At 42.0% G+C, this 24,634-nt stretch overlaps 2 protein-coding genes and 1 long non-coding RNA gene across 5 annotated transcripts in view; 1 reads left to right on the top strand and 2 right to left on the bottom strand.

Moving 5' to 3' along the window:
* The window catches only part of FOXD1 (forkhead box D1), a 20,950-nt gene extending 13,741 nt beyond the window's left edge, over positions 1-7,209 (bottom strand). The window contains exon 1 of the mRNA XM_043547790.1: positions 6,989-7,209. The gene's annotated coding sequence lies outside the window, so the exon portion shown is untranslated. The remainder of the gene's footprint in view (positions 1-6,988) is intronic.
* Positions 7,085-18,228, top strand: BTF3 (basic transcription factor 3). Of its 3 annotated transcripts, none has more exons than XM_007064491.4 (6): positions 7,085-7,255; positions 7,755-7,823; positions 11,945-12,058; positions 12,271-12,472; positions 17,010-17,066; positions 17,832-18,228. In XM_007064491.4, the coding sequence occupies exons 2-6, from the start codon at positions 7,755-7,757 to the stop codon at positions 17,876-17,878; spliced, it is 489 nt and encodes a 162-aa protein (XP_007064553.1). In that variant the 5' UTR covers positions 7,085-7,255; the 3' UTR covers positions 17,879-18,228. The 3 variants fall into 3 exon arrangements, with proteins under 3 accessions (XP_007064553.1, XP_043403730.1, XP_043403729.1); XM_043547795.1 differs by lacking the exon at positions 7,085-7,255 and adding an exon at positions 7,293-7,335; XM_043547794.1 differs by lacking the exon at positions 7,085-7,255 and adding an exon at positions 7,293-7,355.
* Positions 16,248-24,634, bottom strand: LOC119566671. Its single transcript, XR_006291353.1, has 3 exons — positions 24,367-24,634; positions 21,938-22,047; positions 16,248-16,778 (listed from the first exon to the last, which is right to left on the bottom strand). It is a non-coding gene; the product is annotated as an uncharacterized LOC119566671 (long non-coding RNA).

Below are 24,634 nucleotides of genomic sequence, written 5' to 3'. Positions count from 1 at the left end.
CTCCAAGTGGGGGATCACCTGGTGCATGGAGCAGGCATGGCCACCGATAAAGATGCACTGAGACCACTGCACGTATCACCGAGCAAACAGGAAGGGGACTTTCAAATTTGCAAAGGAATGTATGGGGTGGGGATGACGGTTGGTCACCTGAGGGCAGGGCAGTAGAGTTCAAACCGATGACCAGAGAGGTAAGAACAGGCATTGTAGGACACCTCCAGGAAGCCAATGGCAGTGCTGTAATTGCCACGGTGTCTACACTGGCACAGCAGCGCTTTAGCCCCGGTGCAGAAAGCTCTATGCCTCTCATCGGGGTGGTTTTTTTAGAGTGCTACAACTGTGCAGTTTCTGTGCACTAGGTGGCTTGGCAGTGTGTACACCTCGGGAGTTACAGCACAGAAAGCTGCTTTACTGCGCAGAAACTTGCCAGTGTAGACAGGTCCAGAGTCTGAGGTAGAGTGCTGAACATATAAACACACAAGCTTGAAAGTGCTGAGCAAGACAGTGACAGTGTAGACCTGCCCTGAGCAACAATGTTGTTGTTAAAGTACTGGCAGGCCCTCTCAGAGGTCCAGAGAGGTCCGGGCCACTTCCAGCTTTTGAGGCCCCTACCCATAATAAAAATAAAAAATGACGACACATGAAAACAAGATAAGGCACCAAAAAAAAGAGTGAGACATAATTTGAATATTTTTTTATTTAACAAATGCTTTTCTAGCCTTTTTTCTGTGCAAATGCACTAATTATTGAGGAAAAATCTAGCTTTCGTGCAATGTCACAGTTGATATTAAGCGTGGTGATCCCATTCAAATGCTCTTGTCCCATAGTTGAATGGTGATAGTTCTTTACCTGCTTTAACACATTGAACGTGCGTTCACCTGAAGCCACTGATACAGGCAAACTGACAAAAATACACAATGCAATTGTGATATTAGGAAACTCCCCAGAGAGTCCAAGTTCAAGTATTTCTTGAAACAATTCCTTTGGCTTGCAATCCAATTTAAAGTTCGCAGAATATATTTATTTGAGGAAGATGATCTCATCACTGAGACCTTTTGAAATTTCTTTGTTGTACTGTTGCTGAAATTGTTCACCTGCATAAAGTAGATCTTCATTACTCAGCCTGTTGAACTGCCAAAAAACCCCCAAAAGAGTACAAATTAGTTGCAGTGACTCAAACTGACGTGTAAGACCTGACTGAATAGAGTCAATAGTGACAAGGAAGACATTGACCCTTTAATGCTGCTCGGCATCAAATTCAATAGGTAAATTGCGATTGGTGAAGAACTCAGATGAAATGCCAATATTCTGTGCTACTAATTTGGACTCAGTCAGGATCGCATCCCATTGTTCACAAATCTGTTGAATGTCATTGATAAGACTTTCAATGTTATCCCTCTCAACATCAAGTGTAGCATTGCGTGCTTCAATTACCAGATTCGTTTGGTTTCAGAGTAACAGCCGTGTTAGTCTGTATTCGCAAAAAGAAAAGGAGTACTTGTGGCACCTTAGAGACAGATTCGTTTGGTGGATCATTGTAAGGAGCTTCATCCACAAAAAGGACATCAGAATGCATTCAAATTTGGACATGTGCTTCTGAATAGACTGAAATTCATTTCGAGCCTGTGCAGTGAGATTGAGAGATTCAAGCTCATTTAAAGCCTTTCTCACTGAATTCAAATGCTGCGCAACGGGTTGAACACCACCAATCTGTGCAGATCATCTAGTTTTGGACATCCCATGCAGTGAAACAGGAAGATATTGCTTCAGAATTTCCCATCTTTGTGGACTGCTACTGAAGAGATTGTACATTTGCTGTACAGTTCCAAAGTAAGTTATTGCCTCCTTACATGATTCAGCACAGTCAACACCTACAAGGTTTAGTGTGTGGTTTCCACAGCTGGAGAAAATATAGTTTGAATTATGCTCAAGCAGAACTGCTTGTACACCTTTGTACTTCCCAGCCATATTAGATCCATTGTCTTAGGCTTGACCAATGCAGACTTGAAAATCTAACTTAAAACCTTCTAGAATTGCTAATACTCAAGCAGCAATTTCTTTTCCAGTTTTTCTCGTGAAATTATCAAACAAAATAAACCTTTCTTCAGTTGAAAATTTTGAGCTGTCTACAATCTTAACACATCAAATAACCATAGTAATCTGTTCCTTGTGAGAACAATCCAGAGTGGCATCAACAATGATTGAAAAATACTTGGCATTTCGAATCTCATCAAGAATCGTTGTTTGTACGAATGACCCACATAGCTCAATAAACTTCTTTTGTATGCATGTGGAGAGACAATGGACTTGCATGTGCTTTTGTCTCTCTTGCAATTCTCAAACACGTTTAACATGCTCTGATAAAAGTGGGTCATATTTGCTGAGGAGCTCAACTATGCCTAGAAAGTTTCCATTTGCACGATTACCAATACGTTGACTGGAACCAAAGAAAGCCAATCCCTGCTCAGAAAGAAAAAGGATGACATTCAGGATGCGCTCAAGAAGTTTTTTCCAGTTATTAGTTTCTGTAGAGAGTTCAGTCAAGAGTAAATTCTCAACTGAACTTTCAGCTGATGCTGCCCTACTGATTTCCATGCAACATAGTTTTATTTGTGTGACGTTGAACTCTCATGTGATGGTATTCGATCTTTCAACTTCCTCCAACCTTTGTTGATGCTCCATCCTGATTGATTAGAGAGAACTGATGCATTTGCAGCACTTTTGTTCAAAATGAAGCAAGGTGCACAGTACAGAGATTGTCTTTCCGTACTCCAGCATAACCAGTCTCTTGTGCAGGTCTCATCATTTGGAAAAGTTTTTGTCAGCAAACGAGTAGGGAAAGCATGATTATCAGCATCTCGTGGAATGTTACTTGGAATTTCAAAACAACTAATTTGAAGAAAAGATTACATTTGGGCAGCATTGCTCTGGTCAATAATTCCAATGTCTGTCACAGTCAAACCTGTAGTACTCATGAATTGCTCTTGCTGCGTAAGATCTACATCTTCTTGTTGCTGTTGAGTTTCTTGATCGTACACAGGATCTTCTGCTGCATTTGTTACTGTTGGCACATCTCCTTCTTGGCTACTGTCCTCAAATCCAGGTATTAGCATTGAAATATCACCTGTTGCAGTTGCAGAATTTTTATTATCTGTAGCATTGTTTGTTGGGTAACATGTGTTTTCCAGTGGTTTGAGAAATGAAGTTATTGGCTTTGTGCTCTTAGCTGCTGCTTCACTCAGTTGTTTTCACCATCTCTTGCTTGCACCACTTTCAATTCTCCTCTTCATAGTGATCTATCTGGTCAATATGTAGCCTATCCACACTTGAAATATTCTGCTGTAAATAAGTAGCTTATCTACACTTGAAATCTTCTACTGTAAACATATACACAAATGCTGAATGGTACACGAATGCTGAAAAGACTTAAAATGAAGGAATACTAATTAAGAACACAAAATTAAACAGTCAGACAGGTTATTATCCTTATCACTGAATTAAAACTCAAGCACACAAGGTATAATATAACAGGCTGAGCTGAAGACAAAAGAATGACATATAGTAAACACAGACACAGATAGAGGGATAATGTCCAAACATTTCAAACATGTGTCCTCATGAAACTCACTGTACAAAATTGTCCTCACAAATTTTCACCTTGAAACTGGCCTATAGACTATGAAAGCCTATGATGATGGCCGAGCTACCAAGCTAGGGCTCAACCAACCAACCAATCACCAATTTTAGCTATCATATGAAGATAATAATGAGGAATTCTCACACATAAATAATCCCTTAGTCAACTAGATGTAAAACTATAAAGACACTAAAATGTAACATTTCTCCACCTTTCAACATGTACTTGATCCAGCACCAGCTACTAGTAGTGGTTTGTTTATATAATCATCTGATCTGAGAGGACACGTTCATCATGGTCTAATCTTATGCCATCAGAACCGACATATTTTTATTAATATTTATGAACATTTTAAACTCTTTAATAGACAAAATCTATGTCAGTTAACAAAAAAATTATGTGTTTTACCAAATCGCATCTCTTATTTGCTTAAATTTTCAGCTCTAAGCTGAGAGAGTGTGTCACATTTTGGTCTGACTGGGATGCGCATAAAAACAAGTTGCGAAACTTATCAAATGCCAAAAAATTAACAAGTGTCTAAATTTGAGGCCCCCTTTGAGCTTGAGGCCCAGGCCAAATGGCCCTCTCGGCCCTCCCTCTGATTGGTCCTGAGTACTAGAGGGAAATACTTAAGTGTAAAACAAAAAAAATTCTCATTTTTAAAAATTGATTCCATAATTTTATATTCATATTACTTTTCTGTAGATTTGTTAAAACAAAAATCTACATTTTGGGGCTAAGTTTTTTGACACTGTCCTTTTAAAACATGTCTTGTTATAACAACAAATAAAAACTGTAATTTATTCATGAAATTCCTAGTGAATAAGTCACCAAAAAGGTATCAAAGTTACAGGACAAGTTAATGTTGTAATATTATTAATGTATATAGCGCCAAAAACATACACTGAACTTTACAAAACGTAGGCCCAGATTCTGCAAAGGTTTATGTATGTGCTTACTTTTATGCATGGTGATTAGTCCCATTGAAGTCAATCACGTGAGTCCCAGTTAATCATGTGAGCTGTCCCACTTGCTTCCTCACAGTGAGCAAAGTCAAGCTCATTGCTAAGGGCAGGTCTACACTTAAAAAGCTGCAGCAGTGAAGCAGCACTAGTGCCACTGTGCTTCTGTAGTGCTTTAGTGAAGACAGTACTACGCTGACTGGAAAGCTTCTTCTGTTGCCATAGTTAATCCACTTCCATGAGAGCTGGTAGCTATGTTGACGGAAGAAGCTCTTTTGTGGACATAGCACTGTCAACACTGGGGGTTAGGCTGGTACAACTGCTTTGCTCGGGGGTGTAGATTTTTCACACCCCTGAGTGGCATTATGCTGATGTAAGTTTATAATGTAGACCTGGTCTAAGTCTTTGCAGGATTGGGCCTTAGACTAAGAAATGGTCCCTGCCACGAAAAATTTACAACGTAAGGCCCTGATCCTGCAAACATTTACACACCTGAATAACTGTGCATAGGAGAGAGACAGGGTGGATGAGGTCATATCTTTTATTGAACCAACGTTTTCTGGAGGAAGGGATAAGCTTTCGAGATGATTCACTGAGCTCTTCTTCAGGTCTGGAGAAAGAAACTAGAGTGTCCAAGCTAAATACAAGGTAGGACAGATTGTTAACCTTAAATTCATACATGTGGTAGGAGACCACTTAGAATGAAGTGGTCAATTAATACCTTTGAAGTAATAGGACAACGAAGGGTTAGTAGGCAGCAAGGTGTATTACAAGTTGTTGTAATGAGCCATAAAACCAGTGTCTCTGCTAAGTCCATGGTGTTTAGCGTCCAGCAGAGTTATGAATTTAAGTTTCCAGGCTCACCTTTCAAAGATGTTGTGCAGGTTTCCTTTGAGGATGAGGACTGAGAGGTCAGATATACAGTGATCACTTTGTGAAAAGTGTTTGCCCACAGGTGACAAGGTGTTTTTGTCTTTTATAATTTTTCTGTGTGAGTTCATTCAAGACCATAGTGCTTGTCTGGTTTCACCCATAAAGTCGTTGCTGAGGCATTCGATGAACTGGATGAGCTACACCACATGTTGTAATAGGCATGTGTAGGACCCATGGATCTTAAAAGGTGGTATTTTGAAGTAGTGATCAATGTAGCAGTGGAGATGTATTTTCAGGTTTTACATCTGTTGTTCTGGCAGTTGTGCTGAGTTAGTGTTCTGGTGTTGATTTGAGTTGGTGTGTCCCAGTCTGTAGGGAGCTTGCTTCTGATGAGTTTAGAAAGGCCGGGAGGTTTTTGAAGGACAGAAGAGGTGGTTTGGGAAAGATTTCTTTCAGGACGTGGTCCCCATCAGGCATGGGTTGTATTTGTTTGATGATACCTGTATGGGTTCTAGTATGTAGGTGACAACTAAAGTGTGCAATGTGTTTGCTCTTTCTGGTATTGAAACAAATTTTTGGGGTATTTGGGTGTCCCATTCCACACATAAGTGTTCTCAGTGTGGAGTTCTGTGTATAATCATTTGCAGGACCAAGATCCAGTTCAGACAATACCAAATTGCAGGGTAACAGTCCAGGTAAAGGAGGGTGTGAAGAATCATTGATGAAAACACTAATGTAGGGAAGATTATTGGAGATGACCACAGAGGGTTTGTTAGACAAGAAATGGGAAACTGTTCTAAGTGTAGGGTATAAAATGAAAGAAGGTGTGAAGCCAAAGTAAGTCTTGATGTGAGAGGAGTAAGATAGAAAGGGGAAGAGTAACGGAAGATAAGAACAGAGATGTAGGCAGGATTGAGATTATATAGGGCCTTGAAAGAAAATCCAAGGAGCCTGAATTATATACTGTGAAATACAGGCAGGCAATTAAGAGAGTGAAGGGAAGGATGATTTGATAGAAGGAAGGTTGGAGGAGGAGAATGATTTTAGCAGTGGTATCTGGGGATAAAATGAAAGAGATTAGAAAATAACACGCACAGAGGCCAGAGGTATAGAGGTTACAGTAATACAGGGAAGAAGTGATGAAGACAACAACAAGGTTTTAGCAATGTAACTAGGAAGGCATGGCCAGAGTTTAGCTGTGTTCTAGCAGAGAGAAGAACAGGGTTTAGGGAGATGCAGAAGGAAGCCCACGCGCGTGCCCAGAGACAGAGCCGCCGTTCTCCTGCAATGCCGATTCCAGCAGCTGGGAAGGCAAAATTCAGACCAAAGGCGCCCTAGTTTCGCGCCGAGCCGGCGGCGGCAGGCGCCCGACAAAGGTGCCCAGCAGAGAAAGGGTTTCTCAGGACGCTCAGTCCAGCACCCCGCGCCATCTCTGGGGCTGTGAGGGGGACGCTCTCTAGGCCCCAACCCCAGCTGCTCTCGGGCTCCCTGCAAGAGGCCCAGGCTCCACCCGCCCCACCTGTGTGACGGTCTCCGCGCTGGCTGGCCCGAGGCCCCATTGGAGGGGCTCACGCCGGCGGCGTCACCCTCCCCTGGCGCGGGGAGCACCCGCCGAGCTCCTGGGCTGACGGCTGAGGTAAGAGGAGCGCGCGCGCGACGTTGGGTGTAGTCGCCCCGCCCACCCCGAGCTCCTTCCTTCCGGCCACCATCTTGCGCCCCTCCGCGTGTGTGCGCTCCGATCCGCGCTCCCTGCCCTGCCAGGACAGTGCCGCTTCCGCCCGGGAAGGTACAAAGGGGCCCGGGGCTGGCTCGGGGAGCGGGGTTCCTGGGGAGGGTACTCGGCGGAGCGCCGCCAGGCCCGGGCCTGTGAGTCGGGGGAGACACCGGTGGGTTAGGCCGCGCGGGGCCCTGTAGTTGCGGGGCGATAAGGCGCGGGCGCGGCCCTGCTGCTGGGGAAGGGCCGGGATGCGGCTGTGAGAGTTACTCGGGGCTGAGTAAATTCTCCCCCCTCTCCAGAGAGAGGCCTCGAGCCCCTGAGTCCGCTGCCTGGTTTCGCCTCCTGCTTCCCCATCCCGTCGCCGGGATGCGGCTGGTGTCCGCCGAGCGGCCTTGCTCCCTGACTGCTCGCCCCGCTACGAAGTCTGGGGTGGGGGGGGCAAGGGAGGCCTCCCCTTGCTCCGGAGATGGCCGGGGCCTCCGCTGCATTGCAGACGCTGCCCGCCGCGGGGCTGACCTCCCCAGCGAGCAGAGCCGTGTCCATAGTGTCTACTGTCCTTCCTTTTTAGATGAAAGAAACAATCATGAATCAAGAAAAACTAGCCAAACTCCAGGCTCAAGTGCGCATTGGGGGAAAGGTAAGGCGCAGCTGCTCCATGCAGATGGGCCCAAAGCATACATGGAACTTTAAATCTATCTAAACTTACTGTTTTATCTTGGCGAGGTATGGATGTTTCTGTACTGTTTCTACTAGTAATATGAAAAGGAGTACTTGTGGCACCTTAGAGACTAACCAATTTATTTGAGCATAAGCTTTCGTGAACTACAGCTCACTTCATCGGATGCATATTGTGGAAACTGCAGAAGACATTATATACACAGAGACCATGAAACAATACCTCCTCCCACCCCACTCTCCTGCTGGTAATAGCTTATCTAAAGTGATCACTCTCCTTACAATGTGTATGATAATCAAGTTGGGCCATTTCCAGCACAAATCCAGGTTTTCTCACCCTCCGCGTCTATTCTCCCCCCCCCCCCCCCAACTCACTCTCCTGCTACCAGCATTCAGTTTACGCATTGGGGTTATATATATATAATATACATTCAGTTTAGGCATTGGGGTTTTCATAAAAATAAACCAAAATTACATTTATGAAACTAATACCATATTTCGTTCCCAACAAGATTAATTGCCCATATGTATGGTCGAGTTTTCTGACTGACTAGGTTTTTCTGTATTCGCAAAAAGAAAAGGAGTACTTGTGGCACCTTAGAGACTAACCAATTTATTTGAGCATAATATGTGTCCCGTATCCGTTGTATTGAATAGGTAAGCTACTTAATAAGCTATCCCATAGCTCAGTGGTTTGAGCATCGGCCTGCTAAACCCAGGGTTGTGAGTTCAATCCTTGAGGGGGCCATTTAGGGATCTGGGGCAAAAATTGGGGCTTGGTCCTGCTTTGAGCAGGGGGTTGGACTAGATGACCTCCTGAGGTCCCTTCCAACCCTGATATTCTATGACATACTTCCTGAAGTATCAGTTCCATGACTTTAAAACAAGATCCAAATCATTAACAAATCTGTAGGCACAAAATTATGTCATTTTAAAAACAACATTTTAAAACCAGTCAGTCTTTTGTTTGCAAAGAGGGATTAAAGGTTCTGTGTCTTACTGCGAGAACTGATACCACTAGTACCAGAACTAGTGCCTTGTTTAGATGTTAGTGATGTCATCAACTCTTGCAGGGGAAATGGTTTCTGAATTCATGTGTTGACTGGATGAAAACCTTTCAATTAGCCTTTGAAATAGGCCTTTATGTAACTTTATATCTATAGCTGTTAACTACTTAAGCTTGGTTTATTTTAAATCATTTCAGTAATGTTAAGGGAATTTTTCAAGAAAAAACTACTGCATATTACCTTTGCTGAGAGATGCAGTTGTTGTGCGCACATAGTATGAAAACTAGAAGTGGTGGAGGGAACCTGTTGAAGACTATCTGCTGTACCCACCCTTGAGGGAACAGATCTGTAGAGTTTTCTTTAAAGGCAAACTTTGTCTTGTGGTTTTTTGTTTTGAAGGAAGGGGGCTATAAAATTGCTGCAGAACCAAGAAATAAAAAAATTCAGATTGTGGTCTCTCTAAATGCAGATTATAGTGAACTAAACATGATTTTTCTGCATGAAAGCATTTAAGTAGCACAGTCATCACATAAATCTGGTTTATAAAGCATGTAGAAATGCTTTCAGCCACAAATTGCTGCCTCATGTTAATGAGGCTTGTGTGTGGTTACATACCTAGTCTAGATAAACCTGCTATGGCAATGCTGGCTATAGACGTTTTTATTCCAGTCACGTACATGTGCACACCTAGTTTGTTCCAGATTATAACTTGCTCATTGTAGTGTTGATAAGCAACAAAACTGGGTGTGTTTGTAGGCATACTAGCTGCTTTGTGAATATAACTGAAAACAGTGGAGTTTAATATGTTAGAGATGCTATAGTTCAGTCTCAAATTGGCATGGGAGAATTGGAGCAGAGGTAGTACCTGAATCTGCTATTTTTAAAATACACTGGATTTGATGGTGTCTAATACTATCAGAAGTACTTTATTGCAGCATTGCGAAATAATACTCATCCACTCATTAGGTATAAGTACTATTTTATTCATGGGGAAAACTTAGTTTTGCTACAAAGAGTCCTGTGGCACCTTATAGACTAACGGACGTATTGGAGCATAAGCTTTCGTGGGTGAATACCCGCTTCGTCGGATGTTTGCTCCTTTTACAGATCCAGACTAACATGGCTACCCCTCTGATACTTAGCTTTGCTAATCATGCAAAGAATAGAATGTGCCTAGTATAGAAAATTTTCAAGGCTGTTTTGTAAGACTTCTTTGTTAGTGAATTGCTCCATATCTAGCTTTAGCAAAATTTCTTTCTATTCATTTGGGTGGAGTTTCAGGATTATTACGCCACTTGACGATACTATTATAATTTGCAGTTTTTGCCTAAAACGTAGTCATTGCCATTTAGCAAGGACACTTCACCCCTTTTTTTTTTTTTTTTTTTTTTTTTTTAAGTTTTAGGGCAGGGTTGGCCAGATGTATTTCTCAGTATTCCATACATAGTCTGCAGCAGCCACTCATCTTTAGTACATAGGTGGAACCCCAGGAATTGTGCATGTCTCAGCAAGATCAAGGTGGATTTAGTGTCCGAGACCTGTAATCTTTACAGGCTTCAATTCTGTAAAGATGAAAGCAGCTGCTATCCACTTAATGGAAATTAACTGAGTTTCAGGTGGTAGACAACTCTAGCATAAAGACGTAAATCAATCCAAATGCATTTGACACCTGTTCTAACCTATTGTGAATTGGTAGGTTGGCAGGTGTCTCTGCAGACACCTGCAAAATAAACTTTGTCAGTTTCATGCAAGGCATGACTTTCTAGACCTATTAAAAAGCCCTTTGTTCTGAAATATTAATGTAGTCCTGACAGGCTGATGAAAGCTCCTTTTGGATCACTCCTTACATGAAAGGTCACCGTTCTGGTTGCAGTGACTTTCAAATTGCTGAGTGAGCTGGGTTCAGGCTCTAGGCAGGCAAAGCATTTCAGGCTGAGATTCCTTTCCAGTTTGGTGGTAGAGTTTCACCTTAATTGGGGCTACTACTGTTCTTCCTATACGAGCCTACCTATCCTGAGGGGCCTTTCTCCACACACAACTTTAAAAGGGGCTGGGGTTTTTGCTTCGATTGGATTAAAGCCCATAATGTCCACCCAAATTTTTCTTTACAGCAATTACCACTGATCGGTACTGTCTGAGGGAACTATGTCTAAATGGATGTGAAACCATTTCTTATTGTTTCAACCTGGTTGGCCTGAAGCTGGAGTAGCAGGGTTTGGGACAGCAGACTCAGGGAGGAAAAGGAATGAGGTTAATAGAGCCATGAGCTTTTGCACTCTTTAGTTCAGGGGATGCTGAAATCTTGTAAATAGTAGAAGCCATTAAGTAGCAATGCTGCTCTTTGACATGGAGAAGAGCAGTCTTCACTGCCAAATAACTGCACCAAATCACAAATCTAGGGCTCTTTGGTTGTGGGGAGTTGGCCCTCAACAAGGGTAGAACTCATCTCTTGGAGACTTCTGCTTTGTAAATGGGTATGACCTAGAACTCAGTTCAGTAGTACCTTTAATGACATGCAAAATATGAGTTGCCAAATCAGAAAAGACTGATCCCAATCTCTGTCAGACATAGGTAACATCTGCTTGGGGCAAAGTTTCTGTGTTTGAGTGACAGATTCCTATGTAATGCTGTAGCGTGTCTTATTCTTGGGATTCTGTACAGTATTTCCTCATTTCTTTTTGATGAGTAGTTTTTGATTCCTGATAACTTGAGGAAATCATTCTTGTACCCTCCTTTATTTAAAATCTTATTACAGAGAATTTCCTTTCATTTTAAGTTTATAAAAGTATCAATTTGGATATAATTTACGAAACCTAGAAAGGTTTCCATTCTCCTTTCCAGAAATGGTTTGCTTGGAAAGCAGATTTGATACTCTCCATAAAGTATACTTGGCAAATCTTTAAAGTGTGCTAAGATGGGATGTTTGTTTGAAATCTTTAGTCCTTGATGTTGACAGATGTCAAATTTACCAGTTCTTCCTTCTTGACACTATCATCATCCCCTGTGAGTGATGTGTGAAATAAGAGTTCTTTAATTTGAGAACTGCTGTAATATAACATATGTTCTTTCCACAAAGGGAACTGCCCGCAGAAAGAAGAAGGTTGTCCACAGAACAGCTACAGCAGATGACAAGAAACTTCAGTTCTCCTTAAAGAAACTGGGAGTCAACAACATTTCTGGTATTGAAGAGGTAACTGCTTTATTAAAAAAAACAAAACCCTAAAAAAAACCCTAGTTTTGTGAAGTTTGTTTATATTTACTTCTGAGTATACTCTTGAACTGTTAGAAATGTTGCAAGTAAGCCTTGAGCTTGAACAAGGCTTAGTTGTTCAAGTTTTCTATTGAAATGAAATCGTAGTCCAAAATGTGACTGTCTTAATATGATTTTACTTTTTCTTGCAGGTAAATATGTTTACCAACCAGGGAACAGTCATCCACTTCAACAACCCTAAAGTTCAGGCATCTCTGGCTGCTAACACTTTCACTATCACAGGCCATGCTGAGACAAAGCAGCTGACGGAAATGCTTCCCAGCATCTTAAACCAGCTTGGAGCGGACAGTCTGACTAGCTTGAGGAGATTGGCAGAGGCTCTACCCAAGCAACGTAAGTTGTAACCTCAACATACTTTTTCAGCAGATTTATACAGTTTATTTGTATCTCAGCAGTGAACTCCAGAAGTAAAAATTCAATGTTCCACCCATACGCTAATAAATGTAATCTAAAAAGAAACTTAATTCTCAGATCCCTTTCGCAGATTTGTTTCCAACATGATATATAGCGAAATATAAGAAACTGGCACATATCCCTTAACCTGCATGTAGTTTCTCAAATACCAAGAAATTGGAAGCAAAGTAATTAGTGTGTATTTTACTCATCTAGGGCAGCTTGCTTAATTTGAGCACACATCTATTAAAATAGGTTAGCACATTTTTATCTGGAAAACCTATTAATTTACATTTATCTCTTAAAGTAGCCTGGGCTTTGTTTTTCCTCTTGAACTGGCCCTGTTCACTTGCACAGAATTTCAGGAGGGGATTTAAAGGCACTAAGGAGCTCTGATGTCATGCTCCCCCTCTGGTTTAGCAAAGGTAAGTCTGCCTGGTGAGACTTTTCAGTAACCAGGAGACAATGAAGCTGTATCAGGGAGTTCCTAGAGTTGGTATGGGGACGGAGAGAGATTATCAAGGCTTCCACCTCCAAATTCCTAGGTAAATGAGAAAAGGGGAGCAAGACAGCTCCCACCAGCAGCAAAAGCAGTCATCACCCTGTAGTCTTGGATTAACACAGGTAGGGGCTGAGATTGGTACCATCAATGCCATATGCCTGAATTGTAAAGAGGAGGTAAGTAGAGATGAGGGTGGGTCCTCTCATCCCAGAAAGGTGCTTCTGCTATGGAGCAGGGTTTGGAGGAGAGGGAATTGGTGGAATATGGCTAGTTTTACTGTCACTGGGCATCTTCCACTGCCCGCAGATGGGGGTTTCCTGGTCTTGCTCTTCTCTTCCAGGCTGAACTTTTGAAATACCCTTGGAGGGGAATTGCAAGCTGTCTGCCCAAGCTTATCCTCGCCCCTTCAGAGGATGAAGCCTTTGCAAGCAGTTGGGACGATAGCCAGTTTCCAACAATAGTGAGCCTGGCTGAAGCTTTCCCTGTTCCAGTTCATACTCCTCAGAATCTAAGGCATTTGTTTGGGGGCGGGGGGAGAATGTTGCTTGTACAGTCCTCTGGCCCCACCTGCTGCTTTTATATCTGTGGTCAGGTAGTGAATGGCTTGGGTGTTGTGTACGCTGCAATTAAAAACCTGTGGCTGGCCCGCGCCAACTGACTTGGGCTAAGGGGTTCAGATTAAGGGGCTATTCAGTTGCAGTGTAGGGGCTCTGGGACCCTGCAAGGTGGGAGGGTCCTAGAGGTCAGGCTGCAGCCTGACACTGAATGTCTACACTGCAGTTAAACAGCCCCTTAGCCCGAGCCCTGTGAGCCTGGGTCAGCTAGCACAGGCCAGCCATGAGTGTCTAATTGCAGTGTAGACATATCAAGTCTCCTCCAACATGGCCCTTTTCTGGGTAGGGGAGGCGTAATTGTCTATCCAATGGACAGGGGAGGGTGGTGGGTCTCCTGCTGTTTTCTGCTGTTAGTTCAGATGTGGATGAGGAGGTTGCTCAATCCCCTCTGATAGTCTAGAGCAGTGTTCCCTAAACTTGGGCCGCTGCTTGTTCAGGGAAAGCCCCTGGCGGGCTGGGCCAGTTTGTTTACCTGCTGTGTCTGCAGGTTCGGCCGATCCTCGGCCCGCACTGCTTCCCGCAGCCCCCGTTGGCCCGCAGTGGCGAACCGCGGCCCAGTGGTAGCTGCGATCAGCTGAACCTGCGGATGCGGCAGGTAAACAAACCGTCCTGGCCCACCAGGGGCTTTCCCTGAACAAGCGATGTCCTAAGTTTGGGAAACACTGGTCTAGAGGGTTCTTTATGCTTCCCCATGGCCCAGAGGAATCTGCAGAACATCTTCAGCAGCTGGGCAACCTGTTCCTGTCTCGCCAGGAGTTCAGGTCCCTCCTGTCATCCTTTTAGGTTTCCTCAGGACAGCAGCAGGAAGATTCCTTGTACTCCTAAATCCTCAAAAATAAAAGGACCCTTGACGCTATAATGGACCCTGACTGTTTTATATGACCCAGTGCTAATCTTGGATACACCAAAACTTTAAAGTTCTTTAATATTAAAAAAGTTTGTTTAAAATGTTACTTTGAGTCAGTAAAACACTTCAACTTTGAATTGATAAACAGTTGCTTAAAATCCACCATGCAATATTGCTTATTGGATTTGGGAATCTGTAATTGCTGAAAAGTGAATTGCTCATGCTGTTTTATTAAAACTGCTCAATTTATGACTGAAATAGCTGATTTCCTCCAATTTATTGGCTAAGCTTTTGGAGGCCTTACAGTTGGAGTCTCTCTGTAGAGTGCTAGCTTTTTTGAGTGCTGCATCTGATCAGAATGGGGGATTTGGTATGTGGAGGGGAAAGGGGCAGAATGGGGGATGCTGGAATAAGTGGAGGTGGGGAAGGGAGAAATAGAAGTGTACACAAGAGCCCCTGCCGTAGGGGGAGAATGGGGAGGAGTGAACAAGGGGCACAGAACTGCCAGAATATGGGACTCTGGTGTGGGATGAGGGGGGTGGGTAATAGGGGGCATAGAGACCCTAGCAGGGGGGAGATTAGGGTGAGTTGCAGGGAGTCGCTGAAAAATAAGGGGGTGGGGGAGTGTGGTACAGAGGGAGCTTGTGATTGGAAATGGGTGGATTCAAGGAGCCCCTCTGTGTGTGACTAAGGTCAGCTGATGTAAGCTACGAAGTTTGACTCGTTAGTGGCCTGTTTTTAATACTGATTTAAGATTGATTTTTTTGACCTGTCAAGCCCCAAATGGGTTTTTCCCCTCATCTTGGGGTGGAGTACTTGAGTGAACAACCTCCTTTCTGGTTTAAATAGCAGAAGGCATGTGGTGCAGGATGTTCTTGGTATTTGGTTGGGAGGCAGGGGCTTGAATTTACTTCCCACCTACTGTTTTGGTTCCCCAGAGCCAGGATTTGGAGGATTCTGGAGGATGGTGTGGATTGCGCACTCAGCAAATTTGCGGATGATACTAAACTGGGAGGAGTGGTAGATACGCTGGAGGGCAGGGATAGGATACAGAGGGACCTAGACAAATTGGAGGATTGGGCCAAAAGAAACCTGATGAGGTTCAATAAGGATAAGTGCAGGGTCCTGCACTTAGGACGGAAGAACCCAATGCACAGCTACAGACTAGGGACCGAATGGCTAGGCAGCAGTTCTGCGGAAAAGGACCTAGGGGTTACAGTGGACGAGAAGCTGGATATGAGTCAGCAGTGTGCCCTTGTTGCCAAGAAGGCCAATGGCATTTTGGGATGTATAAGTAGGGGCATAGCGAGCAGATCGAGGGATGTGATCATTCCCCTCTATTCGACATTGGTGAGGCCTCATCTGGAGTACTGTGTCCAGTTTTGGGCCCCACACTACAAGAAGGATGTGGATAAATTGGAGAGAGTCCAGCGAAGGGCAACAAAAATGATTAGGGGTCTGGAACACATGACTTATGAGGAGAGGCTGAGGGAACTGGGATTGTTTAGTCTGCAGAAGAGAAGAATGAGGGGGGATTTGATAGCTGCTTTCAACTACCTGAGAGGTGGTTCCAGAGAGGATGGTTCTAGACTATTCTCAGTGGTAGAAGAGGACAGGACAAGGAGTAATGGTCTCAAGTTGCAGTGGGGGAGGTTTAGGTTGAATATTAGGAAAAACTTTTTCACTAGGAGGGCGGTGAAACACTGGAATGCGTTACCTAGGGAGGTGGTAGAATCTCCTTCCTTGGAAGTTTTTTAAGGTCAGGCTTGACAAAGCCCTGGCTGGGATGATTTGATTGGGGATTGGTCCTGCTTTGAGCAGGGGGTTGGACTAGATGACCTCCTGAGGTCCCTTCCAACCCTGATATTCTATGATTCTATGATTTAGTGACTTCAGAGATCTGCTGCAAAGTCACACTGTCCCAGACTTTTCATGGGAAGGATTGATTGGTGGGGTCATTACTAGAAATTTGAATTGGGAAGACTGAATACCTTAAAAACACTCCCTTCTTTTATGATCTCCAGGGTAAGCGCAATTAGGCATTCTGTAGCTTATTGTTTAGAGTCTGGGATAGACCAAGAACAAATGAATTATCAGTAGATCAAGATGCTATTTTAATCTGAGTAAAATCCCAGCATTTGAATTTGCAGATGAAAATGATTATTGATACAAGGCACTTAATTTGCAGTGTTGATTGAAATAAGCTTACATTGCTGTAATAAGTTGACCAGTAAAATAGTTGTAGCATGTGTCCTCTTGTTTCCTTGATGTGCTGGTTGTCTTCTGATGAGACATAATGAAATAGCCAAAAGAATATATATACTCCTAGCTGGATCTTATTTCACAATTATGTAATAAACTTGCATCACAGCCACTTCCCCTGCTGAAAATGTATTTCAAGTTAACATCAAACTTCAGTTTTGGCTTTATTCCAAAAAAATTAATTTTGTAACTTGAGATTTTTACAAATAAACTTAGCGTTTAAAATGAACATTACATTATTTGTGATTACAGCTGTGGATGGAAAAGCACCACTTGCTACTGGAGAGGATGATGATGATGAAGTTCCAGGTAAGAACAAACATAAAATAGAAACAGATGAAAGGACCTACTGTCCAACAAAATGCATACATAATGTAGAATTGAGGCCAAGAATTTAGTAGGATTAAAAAAAGGATTAAGTGTTTGACAATGAACATCACACACATGAAATAGAATTGGGCGGGGGGGGGGGGGGGGAGATGGAGAAATGATAAGGGGATTAGTCAGCCACTAACTGTTAAACTTCCCTATGGGCAAGTTATTCCATGGTGGACAACTATGAAATTTTTTACATCTTCCTCTGAAGTATCTGGTACTGGCTGCTGTCAGGGTATGAGATTAGATGGGCCTATAGCTTCATCCAGTATTTTAGCTATTTTGTAGGAATAATAGTATCTGCAGTTTTTAATGTTGCTAGGCTAAGAATGATGATGCTATCAATGTGTGTCCATCAAGGAATTGGCCTAATACATATCACGAGGGTATGGAAGAAACCTCCCCTCCCCTTCCCTCTCCACTTCCCACCATACAAGTGTGTTATAGCACAGTTAAGCGTTCTATCTGGCATTCGTTGTTGAAGACAGGATTCATAAGATACTAGTGGTTCATCTACACCTGTCTTAATGTGGCATTTATATTTTTATGTAGAAATTGTTTGTAAATGCTAAAGCTATTACATCTCATAATTAAAATATTATGTTGACTTTAAGAAAATCTTGTCCGAATTGATATATTTGGTAAGGTGAAAAAGGTACTGAGGCTTTGGTTTCAATGTATACTTTTCTTTCTTTCTAGATCTTGTTGAAAATTTTGATGAAGCTTCAAAGAATGAGGCAAACTGAACTAAATGTCACTTTCTGAATAAAATTAAAAACTTGAAAAAAGCTACATGAGCTGCTATTTTATATTGTGACTTTTTATTTGTAATTTTTTGTATTATGTTTACTGATCTGATAGTCTAAAATCTGTAATATTTGGAAACTCCTTGAACATTGCAGCTCTTTTCTGTTATTGCTCGTACACAACATTATCTTTGCAGCCTGGTTGAACTGAACAAACCTAAAAATTAGTATAAAATCAAATTGCTAACAAAATCTTTGCCTATACAGTTAATTTTCTGAATAACTTGTATACAAGCAAAAACCTGGCGTTAGTGAGTTTTGGCATATAATAAAAGATGTAAAATTGAAAACTTGTTTAGTGTGGCTTTTATTAGGGAAAAAAAAGTATTAATTGGGAAATAGTCTGGCCTAAATGTTGAATAATGATATTCCTAGAAGATTTTGCTTCTCTGCAAAGCATCTTCCAATTGCCATGTCACAGAACAATGCTGCTTAAAGTTTTAGTTCTAGAGTTGATTGTCATACGTTTGAAATGCTCATGATTAAGCAGTGAAGCTTCCTGATAGTTGTAGCCCAGTACAATACCTGTTGAGTTTCAGGTGTTTTTTTTCTTTTGACCCAACTGAGTTTGATCAAAATTTCTTCTGCACTCTGGTATTGCTTTGGGCTCAGATTGATAGAAATCCATATTATTGGTCTGTAATAAAACGAAGGTTTGCAGATAACTTGGGGAAACTAGATATTAATGTCAAGTCTTGTGTTCAGAAATTAGATACATGGAGCAACCCCATCCAGTGGATTATAGCAAAATTATTTTATTACTAAAATTGTCCCAGTATCAATTTTCACTTAACCAAGCACTATAATTACTGTAGGGAAGCTAGCCTGTACTGTGGAGTTTGAGAAAGATTCAGCAGAGTTAATGGCTGTTCTCTGAAAAGTGAGTTTGTACATTTTTTTTGTTTTTAAACACAGATCTGTTAACTGTCTGGTCACCTCTGCTTGCTTTAATGGCAAGTTTGTGTTTTTTTGAGTAGCATTTATTATGGGCTAAGACTAAAATAGATTATATGAAAAGGGCTATTTACTAAGTTACTGTCTGACTTGTGCTAAACTTCTGTAGGGAGTGGAATTGAAAGCCAAACTTTGGATTGGTGAGCCTATTTCTGGTGATGGATGAGAGAGAACTTTAGTTTGTCTTTGAGGTTGAGAATGTAGTTCTGGCAGCTAAAAAGATTCTCCTCTCCCCCCCCCCCCCCCCCCCCCCCCCCCCCCCCCCCCCCCCCCCCCCTTGTGGATTTCTACGGTGCAATTATTTCTTCTAAAATAAGCTGTATACAGTGTCATGTTTAGAGTAACTTTGAGTAAAATCACAGCTTCAGCAGTGACCCCAAATATGACTTTGAAAATTGTTAGCAAACCAGTCTTGTTTCCTCATAACCAAGAAAGGATGGGGCTCTGTAACTTGCCAAGCATGTAAGTCATGCCATGACTTTATTGTGCAACTTGTAACAAGTTTCTCCACTATTTCCAACTGCCACAATTTGAGTCAGTGTAGAAGTTGTGTGTGTCTGGTCTGAGAATTCAAACAATTGTTGCAATTTAGTTTCCTACGTTATGTAGGAGGAATTCTGTTTCATAGTGCACAATTACATACCATTAAACTGGAATATCCCACTTCCATGCTTCAATTAATTTAGTTTCTCAATAGTAAAATATGGGGTATTTCAATAATAATGGACTGCTGTAGTGTCTCAAAGCACGTATCAGAAGAGCAGTGGGATAAAGATGGTTGATGGAATGTGTTGCACAAAATCAAGATTTGATATAGGATGCTGGTGAAGAACTGTTCCTCAGCAGAGACTTCCAAGAGGTGGTACAAAGTGGAGAACCATTTTCACAAGACTTTACTTGAACATCGCAGAATAGCAGCATTTCTGCCCGCCTATAGAACTAGCCAGAAACTTTCTTGTAAAAGTGTCCATTTTGTAAATTTACTGGGCAGATTTAATACTCTTAACTGAGTCTACTGGAGTTCAGGGCACACAGCATTTCTCAGGAAATACTTACATTTCATAAGATAGTCCTAAATTAGTCAACTGACTATCCAAATATCTATCAAACCATGACTACAGTAGATCCTAAAAGTGAGAGGGGGCACACTTGTTATGGTTCATGGTAATTGACTCTAGCAGATTCTAATTTTTTCTGTATGTACTCAGTCTGATTCCATGTTCTGTTGTCTCTACCTCTTGAAGTTAACATATTGATTGCCCTAAACATTTAGAGGTTGTCACTAAATATTTCCAGTTTCTGGAAGTTATGAGCTGATTTTTTTTATTAAGTACTTTCATCATTCCAGTCTGTGCCATGTTGATCACAACCATTACAATACTAGGTATAGTCAGCAAAGAAAACTTCATGTCTCTACTCTGAACAGCTTGGACAACACAGAACTGCAGACATGTTCACATTGCCATTTAAAACAAAGGCCTATGCAAAACATTAAACCTTTGACCTAAGTTCCCTGTATATGTTAAACCTTATAACACCTGGATTCTAGTATAGTAGTTCAGTGCTGAAAGGGCATTCTTTACCAGTTTTTAGGGTCACAGTTTGAGCTCTAACCTAGTTTATTTTTAAACTTGCTACCTATCCCAAACTATAGCTGTCCTGCTGTCAATTAAAAAATAAAGTCCATAATAAAAACCAAAGTAGCTGCAGAGCCCTTGCACTGGACAACAGCAAGTCATCAAAACTACCAAACAATCTCTCCTTTTCACAACTGCTTGAAAGAACCTTCTCAATCCTCCTGATGCACAGCATGTCCCTAAATACATATGCCAAAAGTTACTCTTTGCAGCATATTCTAAGGATCAAAACATTTCAGGCCATTGTGGAACAGGGGGCATAAGCTCCAAAGTTGAGAGAGCCCTCAGGTTGCCTTTCCAGTTTATGGGAGTTTTAGCTTCAGTGACTTTGCTAATGGCATTAGGACAGATCACTTGAATGTGAGTGCCAAAATTTTCAAGCTTGTGCCTAACATTAGATACCCCAAAATCAATTCTTAAAAACCTAAACAAATGTTTCAGTGGAGGTTGTAGGTACTCTGTACCTTTGGTAAATAAAACTTTTACTTGCCTAAATACAGTCTCTATAGAAAATCTTATAGATGCATGCTTCAGCTGGAATAGCTTCCTGTATCTCCATGGCACTGGGTATTTAATCTAACATCTTTTCACCTTTGCCTATTAATTTCTCTTTTTAAATGTTTAGATCATTTTGGGGATATAATTTATTTTTAGGGTCTAAGCTGTTGATCCTTTTCCTAAGATGGGAGGTTGAAAAACATGGACATTTAAGAAATTTGGCTTATCAAAGAGTACAAGTGAATTTGTATTTTATACTTGAGATCTAACAAACTTAGCAAGGGCACCAAGGAAATACGAGGCACCTTTGAATTTGGGTACCATCGTTCTGTCAAGGGGCTTTGATGACAAACCTTGAACTGGACTCAAGGCAGTAAGACCTTGAGAAAATTTATAGCCCTGTAATTTAAAAATTGCCTATGGACCCAAGTCACTGATCCATGTCCAGACACCCTCTTGCCCTTCTGTCTCAACATCTTCTGCTGCTATTCATTGGTCCTCTGACCTTTCTGTTGATGCTGCTATCTCCCTTCAGCCAGCCACTAATGGCTCCTATCTGCTGCCTTCTCTTTGAGCAGTCCCCAAATGTTTTCTCCTTTCTTGGCAGTTTTTTCCCCCTCTATCCCTGGACCAGATATAACCTTCCACTGTAGCTGTCTCCATCACTGAAGTGACTCCCCTTCTCAAATAGGGACTCTCTTATTGTCTGAGCCCACACCTTCGCTGCCAAAGCTGCTATTTCCAGATGCTGTTGTGGTTCTGATTGAGGTAAACTGCTGGCTGAATGACTATCTTTTATCTTGTTTGGATAGAGCATTTTTAACTCTGCAATCCATGTGTGGTAAGACTCCATGTTATATAAGAATTTATGGAAAACAAGCATCAGAAGTTTGCTTCTCTGAGATCTTACCTGGACAGTCTCTGCAGCCCTTTCTTGTGTCTCAAACTGTTCCGAGAGCCAGGTCTTCTAGTTAGGGCACTTAAATATCGAGTGTTGTGGAAGCCTGCTCGGTAGATTACCTGTTCAGATGAGAATTAAAATATAACTTCTTACTATAGATATTTATCACTCATATACAATGACTTTCATCTTCAAAAGGCTTTACAAATTACTTCATTCTCCCAGTTCCCCTTGCAAGGTAGGAATATTACCTCCTTTTTACAGATGAGGAAACTGCAGCACAGAGAGGCTACGTGACATGTCCAAGGTCAGAGAAGTAGTTTGTAGCAGAGCCAGGGGGCCATATTTAAGAGTTCCTAGATCCCAGCCCTGTGCTGAGACCACTACAGCATGCCTTTATCTTCATGCATGTTGGATCTGATTCAAAGTCCATTGAAGTCAGTGGAGTTTTTCTATGGATTTCAAATGGCTTTGGATCAGGCTTATTGCTATGACACCTCAGACATTTCAGCTGTTCAACTTGAGAAGATCCAAACACTTTCATGCATAGGTAGAGCTCTTTTATTGGACATTAAGGTGGAGATCTTACAAGAAAGCACTTTCTTCCAAGATTGCTAGTCCTACCTGGTTTCATCTGGACTAGAAATACTCTAGCTTTTTTTAATCGAAGTATTTCTGCCTGCGATTTCTGACAAACTGTGTGCATTTCTGCACATTTTTAAGTGAACTATTAAGGGAAGATAATGTAGTGGTATTGTCCAGGGAACTCCTTCCATGCATAAAGAGAGGATATGGGAAAAAGTAAGAAGGTGGTTGTTGGAAAACTCAACAAATGGGCAATCAATGCTGGCCATGGTGATAAGGCAACCTCACCTTTGCTCTAATAAAGCATAGGTTCAATAGGCTAAACCCACAAGAGAGTCCTAGTCAGCCCCTCTGCAAGAACTTCAGGGGGAAAATTCCTCTCTCCTTCCCCAACCCCACAAGATGACTCACTAGAATTTGAGGTATATCTTGAGGTCTCTTTCTCTGCAAGGAAAAGGACTAGCTCTGTTACTTTTTAAAAGCTAAAACTTTAGGTTTCCAGCACCTTTTTTACATATTATGCTAAGCTTCCAAGAACTGATGTTCCACAACAATATTACTAATTTAAAAGTTAAAACCTTTTTGAAATTAAACTTTAATGGGCAGCAGGTTTACAACAAATAAAAGGAAGTTGTTCACACAGCACACTGTCAAGCTGTGGAACTCCTTCCCTGAGGAGGTTGTGAAGGCAAGGACTATAACAGGGTTTAAAAGCGAACTAAGATAAATTCATGGAGGTTAAGTCCATTAATGGCTATTAGCCAGGATGGGTAAGGAATTGTGGCCCTAGCCTCTGTTTGTCAGAGGGTGGAGATGGATGGCAGGAGAGAGATCACTAGATCATTACCTGTTAGGTTCACTCCCTATGGGGTACCTGGCACTGGCCCCTGTCAGCAGACAGGATACTGGGCTGGATGGACCTTTGGTCTGACCAGTATGGCCATTCTTATGTTTAATCAATGACATGTTGGCTATGGGCATTAGATCACTGGGGGAGTTTAGTAAACTAAGACATTTCTCTCCTGTTCTCTGGTGGGGCATTTTTGTTTTGGGATTTTTTGTGACAAAGTAGCATAAAATGTTACAAGACTTCTTTAACTTTGAACCATCCCTGTAGTTAGGGTGTTGTCATGAAGAACAAACACCCTATCCAATTTTCTTCAAATTTTGTAAAACAATTGTCTCTACTTTAGATCTAATTATCAAAATTTTAAGTCTATTATGTTACTTTGTGGATTTTTGAGAAAGGCTCGAAATAGAATGCTTAGAATGACAACTCAGTTGCAACTGTAACTATCCAGCGATTACTGTTGCTTCATAAAACAGATGTACCTGTCCTCAGTTGCGTTCCCCGCCCCGCCGCTCTAATTGTTCTGAGTCATATGTGAATCCTTTTAGTGTTATTTTATGGTACAAGTCTTACCAAGGCTGTATACAAAGGAATTATTAATTCCCTCTTCTCTCACGCAATACTTCTCTAGATACATTTCAATATAGTAATAGCTGCTTGTTTCAATAGCTTCACATGTAAGATACAGACTGTTAGAGTTCACAGACCAGCTGCGTACTTGATGGTTGCCCTGGTATTCCAAAATTAATTCCTAGGCTGCTAGCAGCAACTATTATACTGTGTGGCAAGGGCACCCCTTCGGCCTTGCTGGGCTTAGCACTCCCTCCTCTGGCAGGGACAGGGCCTGGGGTAAATCAGCCCCCACTCTGGAGTGTGTCTGTCTTCCCTCTTTGGGGGTTTTTCTCAGAGCCTTCCCGGTAGGCCTGTGGGCAGGCCTGAGGAGTGCTCCTCTGCCAAACAAAGGGGAACAAGTCTATAAAGGACCAAAACAAAAAGGGAATACCTTTCCCTGGCCTCCTCACTGGGACAGGTGTTGTCCTGTCGCTGGCCCAGGGTGTCAGTCCTTTCCCTAAACAGGCACTGGGTTTTGGGTGTCTTGCCTATAGGGAGGAGCACAGTCTCTAACACTGGAAAAGCCAATCTCCCTGCTGCCTCCAGCCTTGCAGCAGTTTGTCTCTCCCCGCTTCACCAGGAGAGAGATTTTGACAGGTTTCAGGCAGCTCTTAATTGGACTCAGGTGTCCTAATTGACTTGGGGTATGTCTACACTAT

Source organism: Chelonia mydas, chromosome 5 (assembly GCF_015237465.2).
Source record: "Chelonia mydas isolate rCheMyd1 chromosome 5, rCheMyd1.pri.v2, whole genome shotgun sequence".
Lineage (NCBI taxonomy): Eukaryota > Metazoa > Chordata > Testudines > Cheloniidae > Chelonia > Chelonia mydas.
The sequence above is the reverse complement of the archived record's forward strand: the minus strand, read 5'-3'. Positions and strand labels throughout refer to the sequence as shown.